The following is a 23,923-nucleotide window of genomic DNA, read 5'->3' on the forward strand; positions in this document are numbered from 1 at the left end:
TCAGAGATGATTGAGTCCAGACTTCTTGATTTTTAAGAAAACTGGGACCTAGAGTGGGGCAAAATGAATTGTCCCATATCACACAACTAGTTTTTCATAGAATCAGAGGTGGAAGGCAGATACCTTTAAAGATCATTTCTAGCCTACCTCCCTTTCTGAGTCATGAATTTCCTCTACAACATACTTGACCAACACTGCAAAATTGTTCTCTATCTAGTCTTCTTTGATAATGTTGCTTCAAGACAAGTCCATTTATTGGGTTAAATACCACCTCCTTTGTTGGCTGGTAGAGATTAGCTATAACCCTAAAACTCAGTTCTAAGGTTGCCATGGATGTAGCCTCAGGAGATCAAGGGCACTAAATGGATTAAAGCTATTTCTGGAAAGAAATTCTAAAGCAACCAAAGATTTAACCCAGCAAATCCTCTTCAGTAAGTCTCCCAACTCTGCTGAAGTATGTATTTTTTTCCTACTTCCTTGAGTGTGACTACTGATGGAAATTGATTATCATTGCTCCTAAACATATTTTGTTCTTTCCTATTTTCCCCTTTATATCTGTTAAATTCCTACATGTCCTTTAAAGCAAAACTCAACTACTACCCTTCTCTGATCCCCATGTTAGTAATGACCTTCCCTAATAGGAGGCATTTCATTTTTATACCTTTCTGATGCACATCTGTCTGATCTCTCTTAGACAATAAGCTCTTTGAGGGCAGTGAAATTATTTCAATTTTGTATCTTCCCAAGAATTTAGCAGTATTTTGCTTACCATAAGCACTTAGTAAATATTTGTGAATGGATATTATAATTTTCTGTTAAGTGTTAATAACTATCATAATTTTCGATTAAATATTTCTTCAAAAAACTTGCATATTCATTCACTTTTACTATTGTTTTTTCTTATACTTTGCTAGTGTTTAAATGCAAGAAAAGATGGAGGGAAGAGAAGCAGAGAGAGCTTGTTTCAAAAACCAATTACTAAAATTTAAGTTAGTCAATAAATATCAGTTAAGCATTTACTATGTGAATGGCACTGTGTGCTAAGCACTGGGGATATAAGGAAAATCTGTATTTTATATGTCATAAATGTGGCAAAAACAAATACTGAGTGATGACTATTGCACCTTGTATATTTACATTATAATTTGGGATTTTTTACAGTGTTTACTCATATATTATCTTAGCCCTCATAACAATTTACCCTTGAGTGTTCCATTGTAAAAGGCTGAAGTTGATGGACTAATTTACTCTAATGAATTCTAAAATTGCTTACATATTGTTACTGGTGACCCAATTACCAAAGACTCGTATGACACATCTGTTGTGATTTTGTAGTAAGAACATTTCAGCACTAAATTCAAATGCTTACCCTGCCCTGAAAATATAAAGTACTAAATGGAATTCGAACAGATCCCAGCCAATGTCTCTCAATACGGGTGTGGATACCACGTCCTCTCTCACGATCATCCTAGAGAAGGTATAAAAAATTGCCAACAGTAAATGAATAACCAGTGATCAATTCAATTATTTGATAAATGTTGGAGTGGCTGCCATGTTGTATTAGGTGCTTTGTATATAAATGGAATAACACAAGCCAGGTTTTGTCCTAGTGAGACCTAGGCAACTTCAAATGTTGACTAACATCTGGGATCCTCAAAATTCCTGACTGGGAAAGAAACCCTTTTCTGAAGCAGGTTTAGAGTATGGAGAGCACAGATACAGGAAGGCGTGTGAAGAATCCATATGGCAAAGTATAAAGAAAACTGGATTTGAAGCCAAGGGATCTCAGTTCAAATTCTGTCTACACTTAATCTCTGGGCTTCAATTTCCACATCTAAAAATGGGGAGGTTGAACTATACCCAAGCAGCTAAGTGGGTGTAGCAGATATAGCACCAGCCCTTGGGGTTCTGAGGACTTGAGTTCAGATGTACCTTAGACCCTTATAACTGAATTATCCTGGATAAGTTACTTAATACTTAGTTTACTCATCTGTAAAGTGAAAAATGGTAAACCACTTCATTATCTTTGTCAAGAAAACTCCCAAAAGAGGTCACAAAGAGTAGGATACAACTTGATTTGAGGGGTCAAACAACTGGGCTACATTTGGTCTTCAGCACTCTTTTGCAGCCCAAATCAGATTAAAATACAGTTGGGAAAGCAAAATAGTAAAAAATATCATAGAATATAGATAATGTTAATATGTAGGTTTCTACATCATTATGTGGCCCTGGGATTCTTATGAATAATTTAGTGGGCTCTATTTCTATTTGAGCTTGATACTACTGTCTGGGATAACTTCTAAGTTTGCTTCCAATTTTAAGTCTGTGTATATGTGGTTATTTGCAATAGTTTGATTCAGTTGGCAATAAAAGCCTCTACTTGGGTGGCAGAGGGGGTGGATTTAGGAGATATTTTGTAGAAAGAATTGATGGTATTTAAAAGAATTTAATAGTATTCTATGATCTTAAAACCATGAGTGATCCTTTTATCATCAAGAGAGATTGAATTGTATGTATTAGACTCTATTTACAAAGGTAGTAAATGAGCTTAGACATTTTAAAAATATTTTTAAACAATGATTCTTAACTTTTAGTCATGCAAACATTTCATTTTTATCAGAATGGCCTATCATATGGATCAAATTATTATAATAAAAACTAATAAAATCATCTAAATAGCCCATTCTTTCAGAATAAATATTTACAGAGTTTCTGTGTGCTTTTGCCAAATCTTAGGTAATTCATTGACATGCCACTGTGTGGAGAGTCTAGAAATAATAGTCCTGTAAACAAAAGGTTGAACACTTTCCAATAACCTGGAAAACTGGCTTAATTTTGTCACTGACCCATGGAAAAAAAATGAGGCTGAAATTGGGAGGGATATTCCAGTTGAGAGGAATTAAAAAAAAAACTGAAGGGCATCCCTAACATGGTTTGGCACCACACACACACACACAAACAACTTAATGACCAATTCTGTGGCAAATCAGATCATTTTTTGACTAACTTAATATTTTGCTTTTTGCCCATTATCAAACTACATTTAGCTTGAACTCCTAACCTTGCCACCCATTAGAATCCTCTTGAATGCTGTTGCAGTTTTTGGTTTTCACAATGCTATTCTGTTGTTCACAACCTCTCCTCTGTCACCTCCCCACCCCTGCCATCCTTTTCAGCAAAATGATTCTAGTTTTGAAATTTGGTTTGATGTTGGGACCCTTGCCAGCAAAGGAATGCCTTGGCTGCAAGTGTGAGCAGGAAGGGAAGTGATCAAAAATTTGATAACCTTTTTCTTTCTAATCCTCAAATCAGAGAGGGTTTAGTTAGTACCATGGACCCCAATTATTCACAGAACTCACTCAATTCACTTTAACAGGACTCAATCCATCTTATAGTTAGAATCAGGATAAGCAGAGTATGTTCAACCATTAGAAGATATGAGAAATAGTATGGACATCTTCCTTAAAACCATGAGCTTACCTCCAAGATATCGTAGAGTACTTCATCAAAAATGTTAATGAATATATCATCCTTCACTGATTGCATACTGGCTGTGCTGTAATCACTATTAGGAGCTCTATCAAAGTAAAACACAAGCAGATTATTTTAAAAATTAATAAATGAGAATGAAGGTTTATGGGGATGGGGGTGTAGATCAAGGGAGTCCCTTGGGGAAGAAAGACTAAAGAGAAGAGGTTAAGGGTGGGGGGGTGGAAATTGAAAAACTTGATCAGGTTTATCAGTTCACTTCTGAAAAATTCTATCCACCTGAGTTTCAGCCAGTTAATCAGCTTGAGGGTAGCACAAGTTCCTGGAACCTAATCAAAATCCAGTCTAAGTAGTTTCTTGATCCCAGACAAAGGTATATTCTGTAAACTTGTCACATTATTTGGGGAAACTCATAAAATCAATCTGGTTGCTCCTTTGATCAACTTCCTTTATTTTAGAAATAATAAACAGAACATTTTCCTTATAATAGTGCAAACAGGTAGTGCAAATATGATTTTGTCCGTTTTAAAGATGGAAAATCTGAGGCTGGCAGAGGTTGCCATCTATTTATGACAATTGTATGGGAAACCAGGTCTTGAAATCAGATTTTTGGCTTTATGACTACCATTTTCTTAAGAGAGCTAGTTAGTTACATCACTAGCTAGAATACGTAGAATTTAATTGAGACACCAAACTTTAGCTCAGATGATAACTGGTTAGAGGTACAAGAATTTTTGCCTCAACTTTGTTACTTCTATTTACTTAATCTGAGATATCAACTAAAGCCCTGGAGCTATTTGATTAATTTCTGCTATTTGGAAAATTCCAACTTGAATTATAAGCTATAAACTGCAATGCTTACTGATTAGTTTTCTGTTTTAACCTGATATAGATCATCTTTTTCTGCTGTGTTCTTTGATGTGCTAATCTTTAGCTTTACATTCTACCCTGTGTAAAATTCCAATTATATCTATCCTGACTTGTAATTAAACTTATAAAAGATTGTTGAAAATATTTTTTTCAACTGATTTATCTAATTGACTTTTTTTATACCATGGGACTGTGCTCAGAGCATGTGATAAATTGGTTGCATATTAATAAGTATAATTGATGTAATATACATCAATGACTCAATGAATTCTAGGTGCAAGAAATTCAATTAATCCACAATTACTCATTAATGACCTAATACGTGCTAGTCACTGTGAATGCAAAGACAAATATGAAAGTTTTTGCCCTTCAGGAGCTTACATTTTATTGGAAGAACTAACAAGTATATGAATAAGTCTATATAAAATAAATAATAGTAATATTAATAATTAACATTTATATAGTGCTTATTATTGTGCTGGGCATTGTGGTAAATGCTTTATAATTATTATCTCATGAGGAATTTTAAAAGGTGATTTTTTTTGAAAGAGCAGTACTACTGCAGCAAGGTGTAATCAGGAAATCATGTAGAAGATTCCAAGTGGGCATATTTTCAAGTAAATATATTCTTATAGGTCAGAGAAGAGGTGAAAGCACATTCATTGCAAGCATGGGAGCAGCCGGTACAAAGACATGAAGGTGGAGATGGGATATCATCTGTGATGAACAGTAAAAAGGACAGTGTGGTTGGAACATAGAATAGGGGAAGCAGAATAATGTGTAATAAGGTTGGAGAGGTTGAGGTCAATTTGCAAAGGGCCTTTAAAACTAGATAGAGGAATTTATATTTAATCCTAAAGGCAAAAGGGGAAGGGGTGGGTCACTGGAATTTGTTGACTAAGGGAGTGATCAGTTAGTCTTGCACTCCAGGAAAATTACTCTGGCAACTTGAATCAGGGAGATCAATCAGGAAGCTATTGCAACAGCTCAGTTGAGAATTAAAAAGGCGTGTTAATGAATGGGGATAGCTCTGTGTAGTAGAGAGAAAGAGATGGATTTGAGAGATGTTGTTGGGAGTAGAAGCTACAAGATCTGGCAACGGGTTGGATAGATGGAATGAGAGAGACTGGGGAGTCAAGAATAATGCCAAAGTTATTAATGGTGAATGGGAGGCATTTCCCTTTTTTTCACAATTGACCCAAAACTTTATGATAGATTGACAATTGAGAGAACTTGTTTCTTATTTTGGCTTTGTGACTAGTTACGTGCCTGAATTTTGGGCAATCTGTTTCATCTTTCTAGATCACAATTTTCTTTTCTATAAAATGAAGGGGAATGATTCAATGAATTCTAAAGCCCTCAAAACATTTTATTCATTGATGGAGAAAGGAGAAAATATAGGATTTGTCCTTACCTAAATGGAAGTTCAAGTTCCTCATTCCAGCTAGGATTTGGACCTTCAGCTGTAGTCGTTTGGCAAACAGTTCGTTGAAAAGAAACTTCTACAAAAGGTCGAACTAAAACCTTAATAATAGAGAACATTAGGAAAAAATAAACAAATTCATAACAATCAAACCAAAGGTTTGGAGCAAAAGAAGGGGACAAAATGAAATATGAAGTGAAGTATGCTGCCTCTCAGAATTAATTCTGGAATAAAACGTGAGAAAAAGAGAACTTCAGAATTTGAATTTTGGTACCTGACTGAGCACATTGTCCACAGTATGGGCTGGACTTTGCATTGATGGGGAAGTCATAAGTGTTTCACTGAAAGGCCTTGAAGATCTGGATGGCTGCTGGAGTTTGCTAGGAGAGAAAAGACATAAAAGTTCCAGGTGACACAAGGCCAGGGATTAATTAATTTTCATAGCACTTGGGAAAAATGAAGTTGAGAATCACCAAAAGGACAAAGGAGAGGCAAAGGTGGGCATGAATAGCCTGGAGCATTTAGAATTGCATCAGAGAAGTTGTGTAAAGGAATTCATCAAATAAATGTACTAATGGGAAAAAAAGATTGGTGAGTTACATAGCAAGAGAAAGGGATAATAGCCTGTATATCTATGAAGTGTTAAATGAACATGAATAAGGCCCCAAGCATGCTAGGTGGACTCTTTATGGAAAACTTAATGGGAGTACATGAAAGAACACATAGGGAGTATAAAGATAGATGGACTGAATTCTGAATTGCTGGGCAATACCAACTTTGTAACATTTAAGAATTTTTTCAATAGATGATGATATACTTAATATTCATAATCTCCAAATTATGTGGAATAAAAATCTTTTCAAGTTTAGAGACCCAAAGGAAGAAAACCAAACTCAGATGATATCATCCTAACTATCTATACACATCATCTCCAGTGTTCCACAGGCGGATAACTTTAGTGAACTTGTTATGGAGTTTATATGCCAATATTTTTTTTGAAATCACCAAAAGCAACCATTTTATGTACCTGTGCAACAGCCCAGCAAACATTAACTCTAAAAGAACAATAGTAGACTATGGATTTACACAAGGACCATTTCTATCTGTGCTCCAATGAATATGTCAAACAGTTCCTAATTATTGTGTTTATTCTGTGGTCAGACACTTTGGGAAAAAAAATAGATGAGTCAGATGTTTTACATAAATTTAAATCATTTGACTGTACCTTTTCTTTGCCTCTCATTATGTTCTATTCATTTCAACAAGTAAGAAAGAAGTGTAAGGTAGAAAGGAAAAAAAAGAATTGAGTCAGCCTGTCAAGTTACCAACTTTGATGAGATTAAAGATCCATGAGAGTACTGTAGTCATTCTTAATGGTGAAAGTATAGGTCTGTTTATGCTTCATCTATAGACAAACCTCATTTTCTTGAGATTTATAGATATTGTGTTTCTTTTTTTCTTTTTTAACAAATTGAAGGTTTGTGGCAACCCTGCACACATCAAGTCTATTGACAACATTTTCCAATAGTATGAGCCTATTTTATGTCTCTGTGTCACATTTGGATAATTCTCATAATATTTCAAAATTTTTTATTTTCACTATATCCATTATGATGATCAGTGATCTTGGATGTTACTATTGTAATTACTTTGGGGTTAATCATATCATATATATATATATATATGTATATGTATATATATATATATATGTGTGTGTGTGTGTGTATACAAATACACATTTATATATATGTACATATATATGTATATATAAATACACATTTATATATGTGTATATATGCATATATGTATAATATATGGATGTCCATATACAATGGAGAACTCAATCAATAAATGTATGTGTTCTGAAGGCTTCACCTAACATCACTTCATTTCCCCCATCTCTCTCTCTCTCTTCAGGCCTTCTATTCTCTGACATAATAAAATTGTAATTAGCCAGTTAATAACCTTGTAATGACCTCTAAATATTCAAATGAAAGGAAGAGTCAACCACATGGCCAATTTCATTGTTGTCTTATTATTTTTTTTAGGTTTTTGCAAGGCAAATGGGGTTAAGTGGCTTGCCCAAGGCCACACAGCTAGGTAATTATTAAGTGTCTGAGACCGGATTTGAACCCAAGTACTCCTGACTCTAGGGCTGGTGCTTTATCCACTACGCCACCTAGCCGCCCCCCCAGTGTTGTCTTATTTTACGAAATTGCTACTGCCATCCCAGCCTTCAGGAATTACCACCCTGATCAGTCAGCAGTCATCAACATGGAGGCAAGACCCTCCACTAGGAAAAGATCATGACTTGCCAGAGGCTCAGAAGATTAGTAGCATTATTTTAAACACTAAAATATTTTTTAATTAAGGTATATATATATATATATATATATATATATATATAGACATAACACTATTGCAATTTAATAGACTATAGTATAGTGTAAATAGCTTTATATATGCATTGGGAAACCAAAAAATTCATGTGATTTGATTTATTGTAATATTTTCTTTTTATTAACAGTGGTCTGGAACTGAACCCACAATATCTTTGAGGTATTCCTGTATTTATTTATTTAACGCAAAGTAAATTGACTTTTTTTTAGGCAATGGGGCTAAGTGACTTGCCTAAGGTCTCACAGCTTGTTAATTAAGTGTAGGAGGCTGAATTTGAGCTCAAGTCCTTCTGATTCCAGGGCCGGTGCTCTATCCACTCTGCTACCTAGCTGCCCCCTTAGATTTATTTTATTTTATTTTAAGTTTTTGCAAGGCAGTGGTGTTAAGTGGCTTGCCCAAGGTCATACAGCTAGGTAATTATTAAGTATCTGAGGCCGGATTTGAACTCAGGTACTCCTGACTCCAGGGCTAGTGCTCTATCCACTGTGCCACCTAGCTGCCCCCCCTCAGATTTATTTTAAAAAAATCTTTCCAGAGACTTTAATAGAATTAACATCTACATATTTTCTGAGCTATAGTCCTTTTCATTTTGCTATTGAGTCATGAACCTTTTACGGTGAAGGGATAATGTTAGTGATAAGGTTGCCATATAAATTTTATGTACAGGTTACAGATCTCCTTGTCCTAGGAGTATTTGGCTTTGTTAATAACATCAACAAGGGACAAATTATACTCCATATTAATAGCTTGCCTTGACATAGCTTATGCTGAATCTGATGTGGGCCTCCTAAAATTGGAGTGAGGTAGAGCACACAAGTATTAGCAAGGATTATCCCATTTTTTACCCCAGTTGAGTAAACAGAAGCTCAGTAAAATGTGACTTGACCAAAGTCACATAGCCAGTTAATGTTAAGAGTCAGAACTCAAACTCTGGTCCTCTGATTCCTAGTACCACACCTTACTGCAGGCCTCTTTTTATAAGAGCAGGCCAAGTATGACAAATAAGAGCAAATAAAAGGGAGGAGGTGGAGGGGGTGGGTGGGGGGAGGGAACAGAGAATTTAGAATAGCAAACATAGAAAGGGCCAGAATTGCTGGTGACCACTGGAGCAAGGAAGACTGGAGCAGCAGGGCGTAGAGTCCCTGAACTTCTTGGCCCTGTTCCCCAGAAGGAAATACTTTCTTGATGCTAAGGTCTTTCTTTTAAACCATATGAGGAAACCCCCTGAATCACAACTCCTTTTCCACAAAAAAAAAAAAATGAAGTACAGGATCAGATAGAAAGGGGGAGGTCTTTTTTAATATGACCATATGTGATAATTAAAAGGGTACTGGACTTGGAGGTGGGAGACCTGGGCTCCTATCCCAGTTCATTTAGTTATTCAGCCCTGAGCTTACCTGCTCCCACATTCTACATCCAAAAATGGGGATAATAACATTTGTACTGCCCTTTTTCTCAGGTCTGTATAAACCTTTAAAGAAAGACTTGTAAACCTTAAAACACTGTAGAAATAATGCAAGTGATCAGAGATCAGTATTTACAGAACAACTTTTGCTTCTGTACACTAGGGGAATGAGTATGTGGAATAGAATAAATGCTCAATAGATTAAGTAAATATTCTGAACAAAAGCAATAAGCATTTAATAAAAAATTGTTCATTAAGGGAAAAGTAAAGAACAGTAATTGTGTTAGCTATTTTTAAGGTGACTGGTTCTGTTTGACCCTGAAAGATAGAAGTAGCAGAAATGGGTGAACCTTACAAAGAAAAACTTCCCTAGTATAAAGAATAACTGTTCTTCAAAAGTGGACTATTATTCAAAAGTGGATCAGATTTTCTTGCTAAGTCATGGTCTCTCCCTCATCACAGGTGCTCAGGTGGAGACTGGATGGTCTCCCTCTTTAGGATGCTGTAGAAGGGGGATCCTGTTTTCAGATACAGATTGGACAAATCTCATCCATCTCTTAAATGACAGTCCCATCTTGGGCCAGGTGGCAAGTCTTTCTTACCTGGCTGTGGGTTTTCGTACTGGAATGTCATAGGCTCTGAGGACATTCACCAAAACCTTGATGTCTCCATCTGACAGATTTTGTGCTGGAACCTTTTTCCTCCCTTTTCTTCTGGGCTTCAGTGGTCGCTTTTGTTCTGCCAACTTGAAGAGGCTTACACCCAGAATGCTAATGATCACAGAATGGGATGTTAAGACATTTAAAAAATTTAATTTTAATTTAATTTTAATTTTCAGTCCCACCTTCTCTTCTTTTTTCCCTCACTCCTCCTCCTCCCCTCCCCAAGAAGGCAAGAAATATGACACCCATTTTAATCACACAGACACAGACACACAGACGCATGGAGTCATGCAAAACATTTATGCATTAGCCATATTGTGAAAAAAAAGCTAGCAAGATAAAGGAATAAAATGTGATTCAATCTGTACAGATTGAAGTACTCTGTCCATCAGTTCTTTATTTGGAAATGGATAGAATTTTATACCATATGTCTTATGTCATTGTGGTGAATCATTGTATTGATCAGAATTACTGAGTCTTAAAGACATTTTAAAAAGTCTGAAAAACCATGAGATCTTCACCAATATATTACCTCAAAGCATTTTAAGGGCCTCTTATTTTAGGAGATTGAGATTGACCCACATGACCTACTATGATGGGAGAACACTTAAGTAGGGACTGTTACTAAATTTATTTTAACTGCTAATTGCCTAAGGAAGAATATTTAAATTCTGTTCTTTTTTAGTCCTATCCAAGATTATTCTGCCAAATGAATTCTCAGTTCCAACCAGATCAGTCCATTAATTTTTTTTAACAAAAATACCTTTCCCTGAAATTGTTCTTATTTCAGTTCCTCTTAACAAGAAATGTTCTCCAGACTTCTCTACATATCCACATCCTACTCTTTCTCCAGCACCCAAATCCAATGACATACCTTTAATGAGGCCTCCTCCATTAGAAACAATCTTTGCCCTCACTAGACTCCTGAAGCATTTGTTGTTGATATGAACATTTCCAATATTTTTTGGCTATTTTTGGGCTTGTAACAGTTACCTCATACATAAATCTATGACTAAAGCTCTAAAGATAAGGAATGCTATCACCAAAAAATGCTAAAAAAGTTAAAAAATTAAGCCTATTTTCAAACTTGAAGAAATGATGCAGGGAATAAGTATTTTTGAAATTATAGAATTTAATGCTTAATGTTTTTGTAAAGAGAATAGTGCTATAAACTGATTCAGTCTTTCTGGAGAGCAATTTGGAACCATGCCCAAAGGTCTGCTCTGTGATCTAGCATAACCAATTCTAGATCTGATTCCCAAAGAGATCATAAGACAGGGAAAAGGATTCACATGTACAAAAATATTTAGAGCAGCTGGTTTTGGGGTGGCAAAGAACTAGAAATTAAGGGGATGCCCATCATTTGGGGAATTGCTGAACACAAGTTTTTGAATGTAAGGAATTCTATTATGATATAGGAAATGATGAGCAGGTAGATTTTAGGAAAACTTGAAAAGGTTTACATGGACTGATACTGAATAAAGTGAGCATAGCCAGTTAGAACACTGTACACAGTAACAGCAACATTGTGCCATTATCAACTATGATACACTTAGCTCTTCTCGGCAGTGCAATGATCCAAGATCATTCCAAAAGATCTATGATGGAAAATGCTAACCACATCCAGTAAAAGAATTATATGTCTGAATGCATTTTTTTGTTTTTTTCTTTCTTAATAGATTTTCCCTTTTTTTCTTATTCTTTTTTTCACAACATGACTAATGCAGAAATATGTTTAACATGATTGAACATATAAAGCCTGCTATTAGATTACTTGCTGGAGGGGGGGAGGGAGGAAGAAAAATTTAGAACTCAAAACTTTACAAAAATGAATATTGAAAACTATTTTTACAAGCAATTAGGAAAAAATAAAATACTATTAAGTGAAAAAAAGAAAATAACTCTAGCAACAAAATTTCCCTAAGGAATCTCTCTCAACTTTGTGCAGAATACCAAGGTTCTATAGAATTCAATTTGGGAAACAATGGTCCATATCACTTATATGGTGTTTAACAACATTTTGTTTTGTATTTGTTTTATTTTTGTACTCATGTTATTTTTTCCACTAGGTTGTTACCTTTTGAACACCAGGAATACATTTTTGTATTACTCAAAGCATTTCTCATAATTTCTTAAACATAATAGGCGTTCAATAAATAATGAATGAAAACATATCAAAAAAGGGGGGAAGAATAGCATGATCCAAAGAATTAAATTCTAATCTAGAGACTTAAAATATACATTCACCACTTTTTTAGCTGATCTCATTCTCTAGGTAGAATTGTGGAGAGTGAGCTAAAAGGTCAAAGGACAGAATGAGCCTTGAGTGTGCATCACAGTTACCTGTGATGAAGCCAAGATGGCCCCTCTGCGTCAGGATGCTGACCAATATTCATGTGAAGTAAGGACTCTAAAAGGATAACAAGTATATTCTCAGCTGAGTCCCAGGCCCAGATCTACCTGATGTTTTCTTGATTTGATCTCTAAAGCAGATTCTCAACCAGATTTTTGAAGTGTGGCAGTCCTCACTGGACTCTGTCTGACCTCCAAGGATAACTTAATTCCCCTAGATCTTTCTGTCCTCAACATGGAGTCTCTTTTCTGTCTACTTAGTTCACTTGAGAAAGACAATACATTTTTCAAAAATCACTTAAGAGAATGTGATTCTATGTAAGTTAGGATACCATTGGCAGCCCACTGAAAGCTATACACCCCTCCTCAGAGTGGTATTTTTTAAATATATAAAATACATAGGATTGCAAAGGAAAACAATTATGAATGAAATAGCTACTAAAATACTTAAGGTAAACAAGGTAAACAACATAGAAAACTAATAAGTTGCAGAGCAGGGAAATTTTTTCTGCAAGATAACCCTTTTCTTTAATACTTAAAAAAAAAATCAGGGTTTTAAAAAATCTGTGTGGATAATCCTTCCATTGATTCAGATCACAGCTACTCCAGATGTACTATATAGTCAAAATATTAGTCTTTGTTTGGTGGCCAACTTCATGAAGAAAATCTCTTCCATGCCTAGCCTGGCTGCTCCTTGAATGAGAGATACATAGTCCATTAGCAAGTCTCTGCCTTCCAGACTGGTTAGCCAGCCAGGAAACAACTTAGAGAATCTAAAGTCACCTGCTTGTTATGACTGGGCAATGGAGTAGTTTTCATGAGGAAGTCACTCCTCATTTCATTCCAGAGCACTGGCATAACTTTGTAGACTTTATTGATCCCTGTTCCCATGTGAGTACCATCTCATCTTAGCTGTATTCTGAGAATTTTGTTTACATGTGGTATTAGAGGTGAGAGAAGAATAAAAAAAACATTGAACAGTTTTGAGATGGGCTTGCTTTAGTCACTGATAAAGAAAGCCTCAGATAGAACTGACCCTGGGGCTTGTGAGCTGGTCCTACTTGGGGCATTTTTTTTCAGGGCCTGGCTGGACTTAAAGTAGCTCACATCAGCTGATAACAAAATAGATTCCTTTGAAGATATCTATTATAGGTCTCACCAATAGATAAGCTCTTTTAAGAAAGTTCAGTAGCTATCAGTTCTGGCTATCTGCAGATTCATATTCTATTCTCACCAAGGTAGGCAGGTTGTTCCAAGGAAGTGGACCTGAATTTGGAGGGTTTTTTTTTTTTTTGGCTTTTGCAGGGCAATGGGGTTAAGTGGCTTGCCCAAGGCCACACAGCTAGGGAATTATTCAGTGTCTGAGGTCAGATTTGAACTCAGGTTCTCCTGACTCCAGGGAGTTCTCTTGTAAGTTATTATGGAGCACAAGGTGTATTCTGCATAAGCACTTCTATAGGTCAGTGCTCTAATCCTGGAGAGTGACCTTCTATGAGGTATTTGACACAGGTAGCTATGGCATGTTGACTGGGAGTATCAAACATAGAAACAAATTAATAGATAAGTGCAAAACAAAAAAGGAGAGCACATACCCTGAACCATCAGAACTTATTGCCCCAATTAAGCAGAATGGCATGCATAAAAAGAAACAACACAAAATGAAAAATATACATCTATTCTACAAGTAACTTGCAAGACTAAAACCAAACCAAGAACATGGTTCTCACATAGGTAAGAGATGGTTTGTGATTCTTACTTTGGATATACCTAACCTTGAATCTGATCAAGGGGACTACCTAGGTGGCTGTTATACTTTTGGGTTCCAGAGTCCTGGATACCCAAGGAGAAGTATCTGAGGGTCAGGGGTTGAGCAGAGGAAGAATATGTGTGGCTACAATGAGCTGCAGTAGTCTTCTCTACTTTCTTTTGCATTTTCCCATCTTGATCATGTTTTGAAAGAAAGAAAATTTTTGCAACAGAAATGTTCTTTTGTGGGGAGCCATGTAGCCAGGTGATTTTGTGGAAAACTAGGAAGAGGATATGACAAAAGGAGAGAAGTTCATGGACAATGCATTTATAACACAAAATAATAAATTCAGCTATTCTGAAAGAATGCTTCAAAATATTTTCATGTCCACCTCTACTCTGCTTCCTCCTCTCTGCCTCTTTGATAGTTTCTTTTTTCTTTCTTTTTGCAAGGCAATGGGGTTAACTGACTTGCCCAAGGTTCTTATTATTAAGTGTTTGAGGCTGGATTTGAACCCAGGTCCTCTCTCTGATAGTTTTTAACATCATTCAATTTTCTCTTATTCAAAACAACACAAAGGTATAACAGAAAGAAATCTGGACTTGATGTTAAAAGATCTTGATTTGAATCTTGACTTTGTTACTTGTTAATTGTGCGATCTCAGGTAACTATTTTAACCTATCCAAACTTCAATTTCTTTTATAAAATAGGAGGTTGAATTGGATGATCAGTAATATTCCTTTGAACTTTAAAGCCTGAAATAACTTACTGCAACATATTTATTGAGCTTCTTCTTAATGTACAATATTATACAAAGATGGGGGGGGCACAAGGAATTTATAATAAAAAGAATGAAATTTTTATTTAAATAGGTACAGAATGAGACAAAACAGACACCCAAAGTGGTTTTTGAAAACCTGAGGAAGAATAGATCACTTGCACTTGGGAAAATCTTCACAGAAAAGGCCATACCTGATTTAGCTTGGGCCTTGAAAGAAAATAAGGACTTTAATAGTTGGAGATGAGGAAGGAGTCTGTTTCAGACATGGCAGATAGGCCTGTGTGAATCCATAAGGGCAAGAGAGTATATAAGAGACTGAGGAATACTTAGTAATCAAGTTTGGTTAGAATATGGTTTATATGAGAGGGAAGGTTAAGGAATCAGTCTTCTTGGAAAAATGTTGAGGTTATTTATGGAAATGAAGTTCACATGAGCAATATAGAAATATAGAAACAACTTATACGAATAGGTCAGGCATCTTCTTACTAGTTGTGGCCATAATGTTTTCCCCTTGTATAGCTGGATCCATCTCATCACCATTCCCATCATCTATCATCCTTGGTCAATCTATGTATCTATGATCATGAGGCATAGTAAAAATTGTGTGAGGGTGGAAAAAAGACAAAGGGAGTTAGAATGAAATGGAAAGATGCCTTGAAGAAATAGAATATAGAGAATCTAGTTGGGTAACAGTAAATCAGTAAAGCCATCCTGTACATATGTTCATTCTTCTCTTCCATCTCCACTTGATGAAATCACAGCCATCTTTAATTGTCATTAAATGTCCTGATTCACCTTCTCTGCTGAGTCCTATTTTCCCTCAAACCCAAAGCAATTTCTCCCTTCTCAGATCTCTTAAAGTATTTTTTTTTTTTAGTTTGGACCATTGTTCTTTTTTGTAAATTCCATTACCCCTAACAGATTGGAAGTTCCTGGAGGGCAGGGAGTGCATCTTACTTATCTTGAATTTCTCCCAGCATCTGGTAACAGGTCCTTGTACAAGAGTGGGCACTTGATTAATGTTTGGTGTTAAAATAAAGGGTGATAAGGGCTCTAGCTAAGTGGGACTGGGAAAGGAGATTATAGTAGACTAGCAGTAGACTTTGTGTTGTCACTGCTCATGGTTTCTTCTCATAAGTGTGTGTTCATAGCAGGGACTTTACTATACCTGTGACTAGCTATTATGTGGACCAGAATGAGGACTGCATGATGAGGAAATCCTCCTTTCTTTTACCAAAGATCCTAATCAAGGAAAGGTAAATATCTCTTCCCCCCCTTCCCCCCCATTCTCTTCCCCCTTACCTACCTAATATTGGGAACATCCTCTTCAATAACCATATCCGAAAGAAGAAAATGGTGTTTTGCAATTAGGAAACGGTTTATCACAGATTCTCTCACCTAGGAAGGAAAAGTCAGATTCATTTGCAGTTTTCTCAGTAAATTCATGATAATAATTTACATTTTTATGGTAATTTAGGTTTTGAAAAGTGTGTCTTATTGTCCCCATTTTACTGATTCTGTGGTGAAGTAACTTTCAATGATCGTATAGCTCATATGTGACTGAGGTGAGATTTGAAGCTAGGTGATCTGATGTAAGGTACAATACTTTAATCTACTCCATGTTACCTTGTATAATTATTTTAAATTATTTTAAAATGAGCTGTAGATGATTTTTCTAATGGAATTTAAAACTTTGAATTTGATTCCAAAAGTCCCTATCTTATACACCTGACTTGATGCCTAATTATGCATGAATTACAATTGTCTGAATAATCAAAATGAAATTTATTCTTAAAGTTAAAGTCTATTTTTATTTTATCAATTAATAATTGTTCTCATGATTCAGGGATTCTCAAGATTTTGTGGGGAAAAGCTAATTTTAATTTTAATATGTAGAAAGCAATTAGGTAAATTAAATTAATTGGATTAGGCAGGGAGGAGATAGATGGAAGGGAAATTAGGCTAGATTTCCATGCATCTGCAAAAAATCCACAAATGCTATTTGGGACATATTGTAGGACAGTATCTGGAAAATAATAAATGGGGAAAGAAATTGAAGTGGTCTTGTGACTATTTTATACATTACCTTATCAGATAGAAGGATGAGATGAGTTCCTATAGTAAATCATAAAATGGGCATGGAGCCAGATTATAGTAGTTATAGGAATATATGTTCATATGTCTTACTCCATACTAAAATCTCATAAAGTCTTGACTGTGCCTTGCTGACAATTCCATATCTCAGAAGGCAGAGGAAATAAAGTGAGAAACTGTTGCAGTAGACTGACCAACAAGGTTGGCAAAACAAATTGATGGGAACCTTGGGAAAAAAAGTCCTTTTTTCCCCCTATGAATTTGTGATAACGCATAAGAGGGAGTGCTAAAGAGTGTGATAATCGCTTTTGACATCAGGATTATAGACTGCAGTGATTTCAGAGAAATGAGAGGCATGATTCCATGACCTGAGGCAATAAAAGGAAAGGGGGCTTGAGAAGAATGGGAACCCCTCATAAATAAAATTTTGTCAATACCATCAAGAAGAATCTCAATGAGAAAGAAAAGGAAGAAAAATCTAAAGCATTCAAACTCTTTTCTTTTCTCCCTCTGCCCTTGACAATTTCATCAGTTGCCTTGGAGTTTATCAGTTTTGTGAAGATAGTTCCCAGGTCATACAACCTAATTTCTCTCTAGAACTAAAATCCTACATGACTTCCTACCAATGAGACATTTCATTCTAGATATCAAAGAGACAGTTCAAATTCAAAATGTTTTAAAACAAAACTCATTATCTTTCCTTTGAAATCCACCCTTCAATAAACTTCCTTATTTCTGAGATATACCTGCTGAAGAAATCCTACCATTCTTATAGATTCCCAAGTCTACATCCTTGGAGTCATCCTCGACTCTTCACTTTTACTCATCCCACATATCCAAAGTCAGATAATCCAAATATCAAGTCTTTTTGCTTCTTGTCTACATGACTTCTTTTCATCCCCACAGCTTCACTCACAAGACCATCACCCTGATTCAGGCCTTCATCACATCTTGGTTGGACTGACCAATGCAATAACTTCTTAATTGCTGTAACTTCCTCAAGTTTTTGCTCTCTCTAATCTAACCTTCACACAGAGAACAAAGTGCTATTTCTAAAGCAGAGATCTGATCATACAACTTCCATGCTCAATAAAAATCCATTGGCTCCTTATTACCTTTAGGATCAAGTACAGACTCTTCTGTTTGGCACTAATGCTTGTTAATTGATTGATTGGTATTTAAATTCCTTCACAATCTGCCTTCAACCAACCTTTGCAGTTTTACCACATATTGTTCCTCTTCACACGCTCTTTGGCCCAGTCAAACTGAACACCTTTCTGTTTCTTTACCCAATCTCTTTTTATGCTTTGACCCCGGTTGTCTCCCATGACAAGACCTCATTCCCTTCTAACCTTTGTTGCTTAGATTCCTTTTTTTTCTCCTTCAAAGCTCAGATCAAGTGCTATCTTTTGTAGTTTTAAAGAGTACCCTCCCTTCATTGACTGTTAGAGATACTGCAGTGGTTATTGGTGTGGGAAAGCAAAGCATTTCAAGGAGCATTCAAACTAATAAAAAAAAACCCTGCATTTCTAGTTTAAAACCTCTTCTTCATCAAATAGAGGAAGCTACCTAAATATTCTTTCCTCTCTTCATGAGCTTTAGTCTGTCCCTAACCAGGAGTCCCAAATTCCAGTGTATTTAGTAGTGATCTTGAAAGCCAAATCCTGGTTTTCATTACCATTTACACAGGTAGCTGTTTGCCTTTTCCCCTGCAAAGCCCCACATTTCCACTGGAAGAAAAGAAGGAAATATCAACTCTGTCCCAATAAACTTGAGTTTCCTATCTAGGGTCAGTCACACATGATTTTTTTCTTTCTTTATTTGCTGTTCATACCTATATTAACCTACTAATATATTATTAAATTGCTAATGATAGTATATTAACTAATATATTATTAACTTGCTAACAATACTATATTAACTTACCAATACACCACAAGATTCTTTGCAAAAGATAAAAAGATTGAATTTATTTTTCCTACCTGTTGGAGATACTTGGCCACCATAGCTCTATGAGTATCTAAGTGATCCTTGGTTTCAAGTACACCTCTGTCATGTATCCGTTTCTCGTAGTCCTACATTTAAAATAAAGCATAATTTTATTATTTAAAGTTACTTTTGATATCATAAAGAACTTAAGTATGTTCCATCTTTCATTATTTAATTTTGTTTTATGTAATCTTTTTCTCCAAGTGGAGTGGGTTTATCTGACCCCCTTGGTTGGTAGTTAGCTCTTTAACCTACTGTTCCACTTTTATCACATATTGTTCTTCTTCACACACTCTTTAGTCCAATAAAACTGAACTAAAGCACATGCTGTTTTTATCTGAATGTATGAATTCATTAGTATAGGCACTCCAGTGATGATTGCAACCCATCTCTCTCTTTATCTCCTCTGCATTCTTCTCCATGTCCTTCCTTAGAGGTATCCATGGTGTGGTGGAAACAGCATTGTATCTTGAACCAGAGAATTTGAATCTGTATCTTAGCTCTGAGACTTTCTGTTGGAACTTGGGTCATACCCTGGGCTCTGGTTTCTCCATTTGTAAAATGAAGTTAGATTAGATATCCTCTAAAGTCCTTTCCAGCTCTAAATGTATCATCCAATGACTCTACAATTAGTCAAGTATTCATGTAGGTATGCTGAACAGTTAGTATACATTTAATAGGGGGTAGTGGAGAGCAATAATGGATGAAATCAAGGGTGGTTCTGGATCCAGTCTTCTAAAAGGATGATTAGGCATGAAAGAAGTCAAGGCATCTCAAACTGAAGGGTAAAGTCAGGGATGACCCAAGCTAACATGGTGATATGTGAGGCTGAAAAGACTTAGCCAAACTGAGGCAAACACCAAATGGTAAGACCAAGTAAGGCTCATGCCCTGGAGAAGAAAATCAAACAGAAGTTGAGACAAAGTACAGACATCTCCGGGCAGAGAAATATTTTTCAGGTAGCTCTCTGCCTCCACCTCCTGGCTTCCCCAGTTTCCTGTAAATCTTAGCTCAAATCCCTGCTAAAGTCTATCCTCTTTAATTTTAGTAACTTCCCTCTGAGATAATCTCTAATTTATCAGATATATATTATATATATATAACTAGATATTGATAGTTATCTATTATTATTAATCTATGTATATTTATATTTATAGTTATCAATAAAGAATAGCTATCCATCATTTTCTATTAATATCTATGTATTTAGATATCTATGTATCTAGCCATCATCTCTATATCTATGTATCTGTCATCTATGTATATACGTATATATTCATATATACATATATCTGTCTGTCTGTATCTATCTTTCTATCTCTTGTTTATACACAGTTGCTTGCACAATGTCTCCCCAATTAGATTGTGAGTTTCTTGAAGGTAGGAGTTTGGGCCTTTTTTTTTTTTTTTTTTTTTTTTGGTATGCCCAGTGCTTTGCACATAACCTACATAGTAGGTATTTAAGAAATACTTGCTAACTTTTCTTGACTTTTGTGACACACTAGGAAGAAACTGAACTTTTATATTTTTGATATTATTGGCTTCAAGCAACTAAATTGCTCTGGGTTTCAGTTTCCTTATCATTAAGTGATGGACTATACAAACTCTAAGACCATTTGCAGCTCTAAGTCTGTGATTTTAGGATTAATCAATTAATCCACAAACATTTACTAAGTTCTTACTATGAGCCAGGGGCTTTCTTCAGTGGTTCTTATCTTGGACTACACTTGTTTGGAAAATATTTTTATTAACTATATTTTAATATAATTGATTTTGTTTGTTATCATATATTTTATTTTATTCATTTAGGAGTATGATTCCAAGGAGAGGTCCATAGACTTCATCAGACTGCTGCAGGAGTCCATGACACAAGTAAAGATCTACTCTAGGTCTTTACCATTTCATGTCATAGGCATGACACCTATTTATGTATTTTTCATACATATTTAATATATTCATATGTTCATAACCATCACATTCGTTGTTCTTGATTTCTCCTTTTCAGATTATACACAGACTTGATAATGTCTTTTATGCCACCTCTGACATGTAAGTCATTGTGGGTAGTATATCACTTATCGCTTATTTAGACACTGTACCATATAAGAAGTACCTATATGGATGGAACTGGAGAGCCTTTGAAATGTTGATGGAAAAAAGGTCTTACCTGGAATACCTTTTCCATGATTTCTCGGTCATAAACAGGAACTTGTTTAAAATTCCGGAACTCTGGTACCTCCAGGCTTCTGAGATGTAGAAGTCTGAATCGCTTAGATGTATTTAGATACTCATCTGAAACAAAATTAAATTCTTGTTGCAACTGCTCCAGTCTGAAAAATTCCGGAACATAAGTATCTCCACCAGTAGCAACCTAGAGAAAATAGGAATATGAACTTAGAACACATTCATATCTTTCAAATCAATCTATCTTTTTAGGTTTTGTATAGCTATTATGACAATTAATCTGTAACAAAAAAAATAAAGAAAGTGGGTGAAGAAGTCTTTGGACAAGGCAACCCAGAAAGAGTAAATTGAAGGTCAGAGGAAAGACATGACTTGCCCATGGTCACATAATTAATGTGTTTGGAGCAGGATATTTGGACCCAGATCTCTTTTGAATCTAGGTCCAGACCTCTTTTACTGAACTAGACACACTGCTTCTCATTTCTTTCTGTCATATTTTATAGGAAAAGATTCTTTTCTTTCAAATTCCCTACCTTTGACCCTCTTTTCAACAGTTTCTCAGTAACCAGACCAGAGGTCATACTCTGAAGGTTTAATCTTTTTCATCTCTGGAAATTCCATCTGGTGACCCTATTGTTCTCATTGGTGGCTGCTTCAACTGGCCCACATTTTATCCCTATTCCTCAGTCATTTATTTCTGTGGAATCCCATTTGTCATCCTTGTGACTTGTACTGAAGGGACCCTTCCTTCAGACTATTCCCCTGTGTGTGTGTGTAGTCTCCCACAATTAGAAAACTTACTAGGGAAGAAATTGCCTATGATTTTGCATTTCCATCCCCAGCACTTGGCTGGCCACAGGAGTGCTAAATGAATATTTTTTTCACCCATTTTGGATCCACAAGCAGTAAATTACTCTCTTACATTCAGCAAAGCTCCTTCTAGGTATCAAAACTGGCAACAAGGCAATAATGATTTTGAGGAAACCACAGTCACAGGTTCAATTCCCTCATGTGCCAGTGAGTTTTGCATTGTTCTATCGTCACAGATTGTGTTCCTGGGATTCAAATACCAGCAAAGAGTCAGTGAGTGTACATTGGACTGATGATATGACTAGATCACTAGGAAGAGGAGCACTCAATTGTATCAGTTCAGGAATCATGCTACTTAACTGAGAGATTCACTCATTTCAGGGTTGTCAGTACTCTTTCCCAGGTATTTGCTTTTTCAAGTGCATTGACACAATATCCAGGAGTCATGACCACTGAGTACAATTTAGTTTTTGAGTATGTATTTGGATATGTGTGTGGTTGTGTGTGTGTGTGTGTGTGTGTGTGTGTGTGTGTGTGTGTGTGTGAGAGAGAGAGAGAGAGAGAGAGAGAGAGAGAGAGAGAGAGAGAGAGAAAGTATAGATCTGCTTTATACTAAGCAGATCCAATAAACAGAACTACTGGAAGGGAACTTAGTAATGGATTAGTTTAAACTTCTAATTTCACAGAGAAGTGATCATATAGGTTGCAAATAGCACAACTGAGGTTCAAGAACAGGTCTTCTGCCTCCAAATGCAGTGTTCTTTCCATGATACCATGTTGACTCTCAAATCATATTAGCTTCATAGATCCAGATTTGTAAGGCAGACAAGTTAGACTTGACATTTTTGCCCTTTCTTTTTCTTTGCAATTAAATGTTGCAGCTGAAGTTTTTTCTTACCAGCTGTATGACCAAGTCCAAGTCATCTGACCTGTTGGAATCCTAATTTTTTAAACTGAAAAATGGGATTGATGATAGAGCAGAGGGATTTGAGAGGAAAAGAATTTGCAAATCTTAAAATGCTATATAAATGTTATTACTGTTGTAGGAAGACAGATGAAATACAAATGGAGAAGGAAGTTATAAATATGCTATGTGTAAAAAATTATAATAAATATGGTTCTAAAAGTTTACATGCAACAAATTATACTGCTCTTGAAATTTATGAAATTATTCTCTACTTATGTCTACAATACCTGAATTAAGAAAATTTTGTCATAAAGCTTTCATTCCTTCAACAAACATTTCCTGAGCATCTTTTTAAGTAGTAGTCTCTCTGCAATAGACCCTGAAGGATACAAAGAACACTAAAATTTGGTTCCTGGTTTTATGCAATGTAAAAATCTAATAACAAGTATTAAATAGTTTATAAATTATATGATCTCACATTGGGATAAATTTCTAAAAGTTTAGAATTAATGGAAAATCTTCACCATGGTTATAATTATCTCATGCATGAAATCATCATAATAAACACAATCACAGGAACATGTTGCTAGGAACACTTCCTGGCCAGTATAGTTGTTTATCTATTATATTTTTATGCTAATGTGAGCACTTCCAAGAAAACAATTCAATTGGCTGCCCAGAAAAAATGAGATCCTTGACTGATACAATCACTAAAAGTTCTAATGTTATGTTGGACAAAATTAGCTTAACTGCTAAGTATTGATGTAAAATAAGAATTACCTTCAGCTAAGGTTGTCTGTTTAAAATTAT

General features: G+C 35.6%; 1 protein-coding gene across 4 annotated transcripts in view; it reads right to left on the bottom strand.

Annotated features, from left to right (window-relative positions):
- Positions 1-23,923, bottom strand: part of CC2D2A (coiled-coil and C2 domain containing 2A) — a 144,845-nt gene that overhangs the window by 33,358 nt on the left and 87,564 nt on the right. For all 4 annotated transcript variants that reach the window (XM_074229761.1, XM_074229762.1, XM_074229760.1 and 1 more), the window contains 8 exons: positions 21,380-21,583; positions 19,206-19,298; positions 16,436-16,527; positions 10,190-10,357; positions 6,057-6,162; positions 5,774-5,883; positions 3,481-3,577; positions 1,370-1,468 (listed from right to left, as the gene is read on the bottom strand). In XM_074229761.1, coding sequence (XP_074085862.1) covers positions 1,370-1,468; positions 3,481-3,577; positions 5,774-5,883; positions 6,057-6,162; positions 10,190-10,357; positions 16,436-16,527; positions 19,206-19,298; positions 21,380-21,583 — 969 coding nt within the window. The remainder of the gene's footprint in view (positions 1-1,369; positions 1,469-3,480; positions 3,578-5,773; positions 5,884-6,056; positions 6,163-10,189; positions 10,358-16,435; positions 16,528-19,205; positions 19,299-21,379; positions 21,584-23,923) is intronic.

This window comes from Macrotis lagotis, chromosome 3, assembly GCF_037893015.1.
Source record: "Macrotis lagotis isolate mMagLag1 chromosome 3, bilby.v1.9.chrom.fasta, whole genome shotgun sequence".
Classification (NCBI taxonomy): Eukaryota; Metazoa; Chordata; class Mammalia; order Peramelemorphia; family Peramelidae; genus Macrotis; species Macrotis lagotis.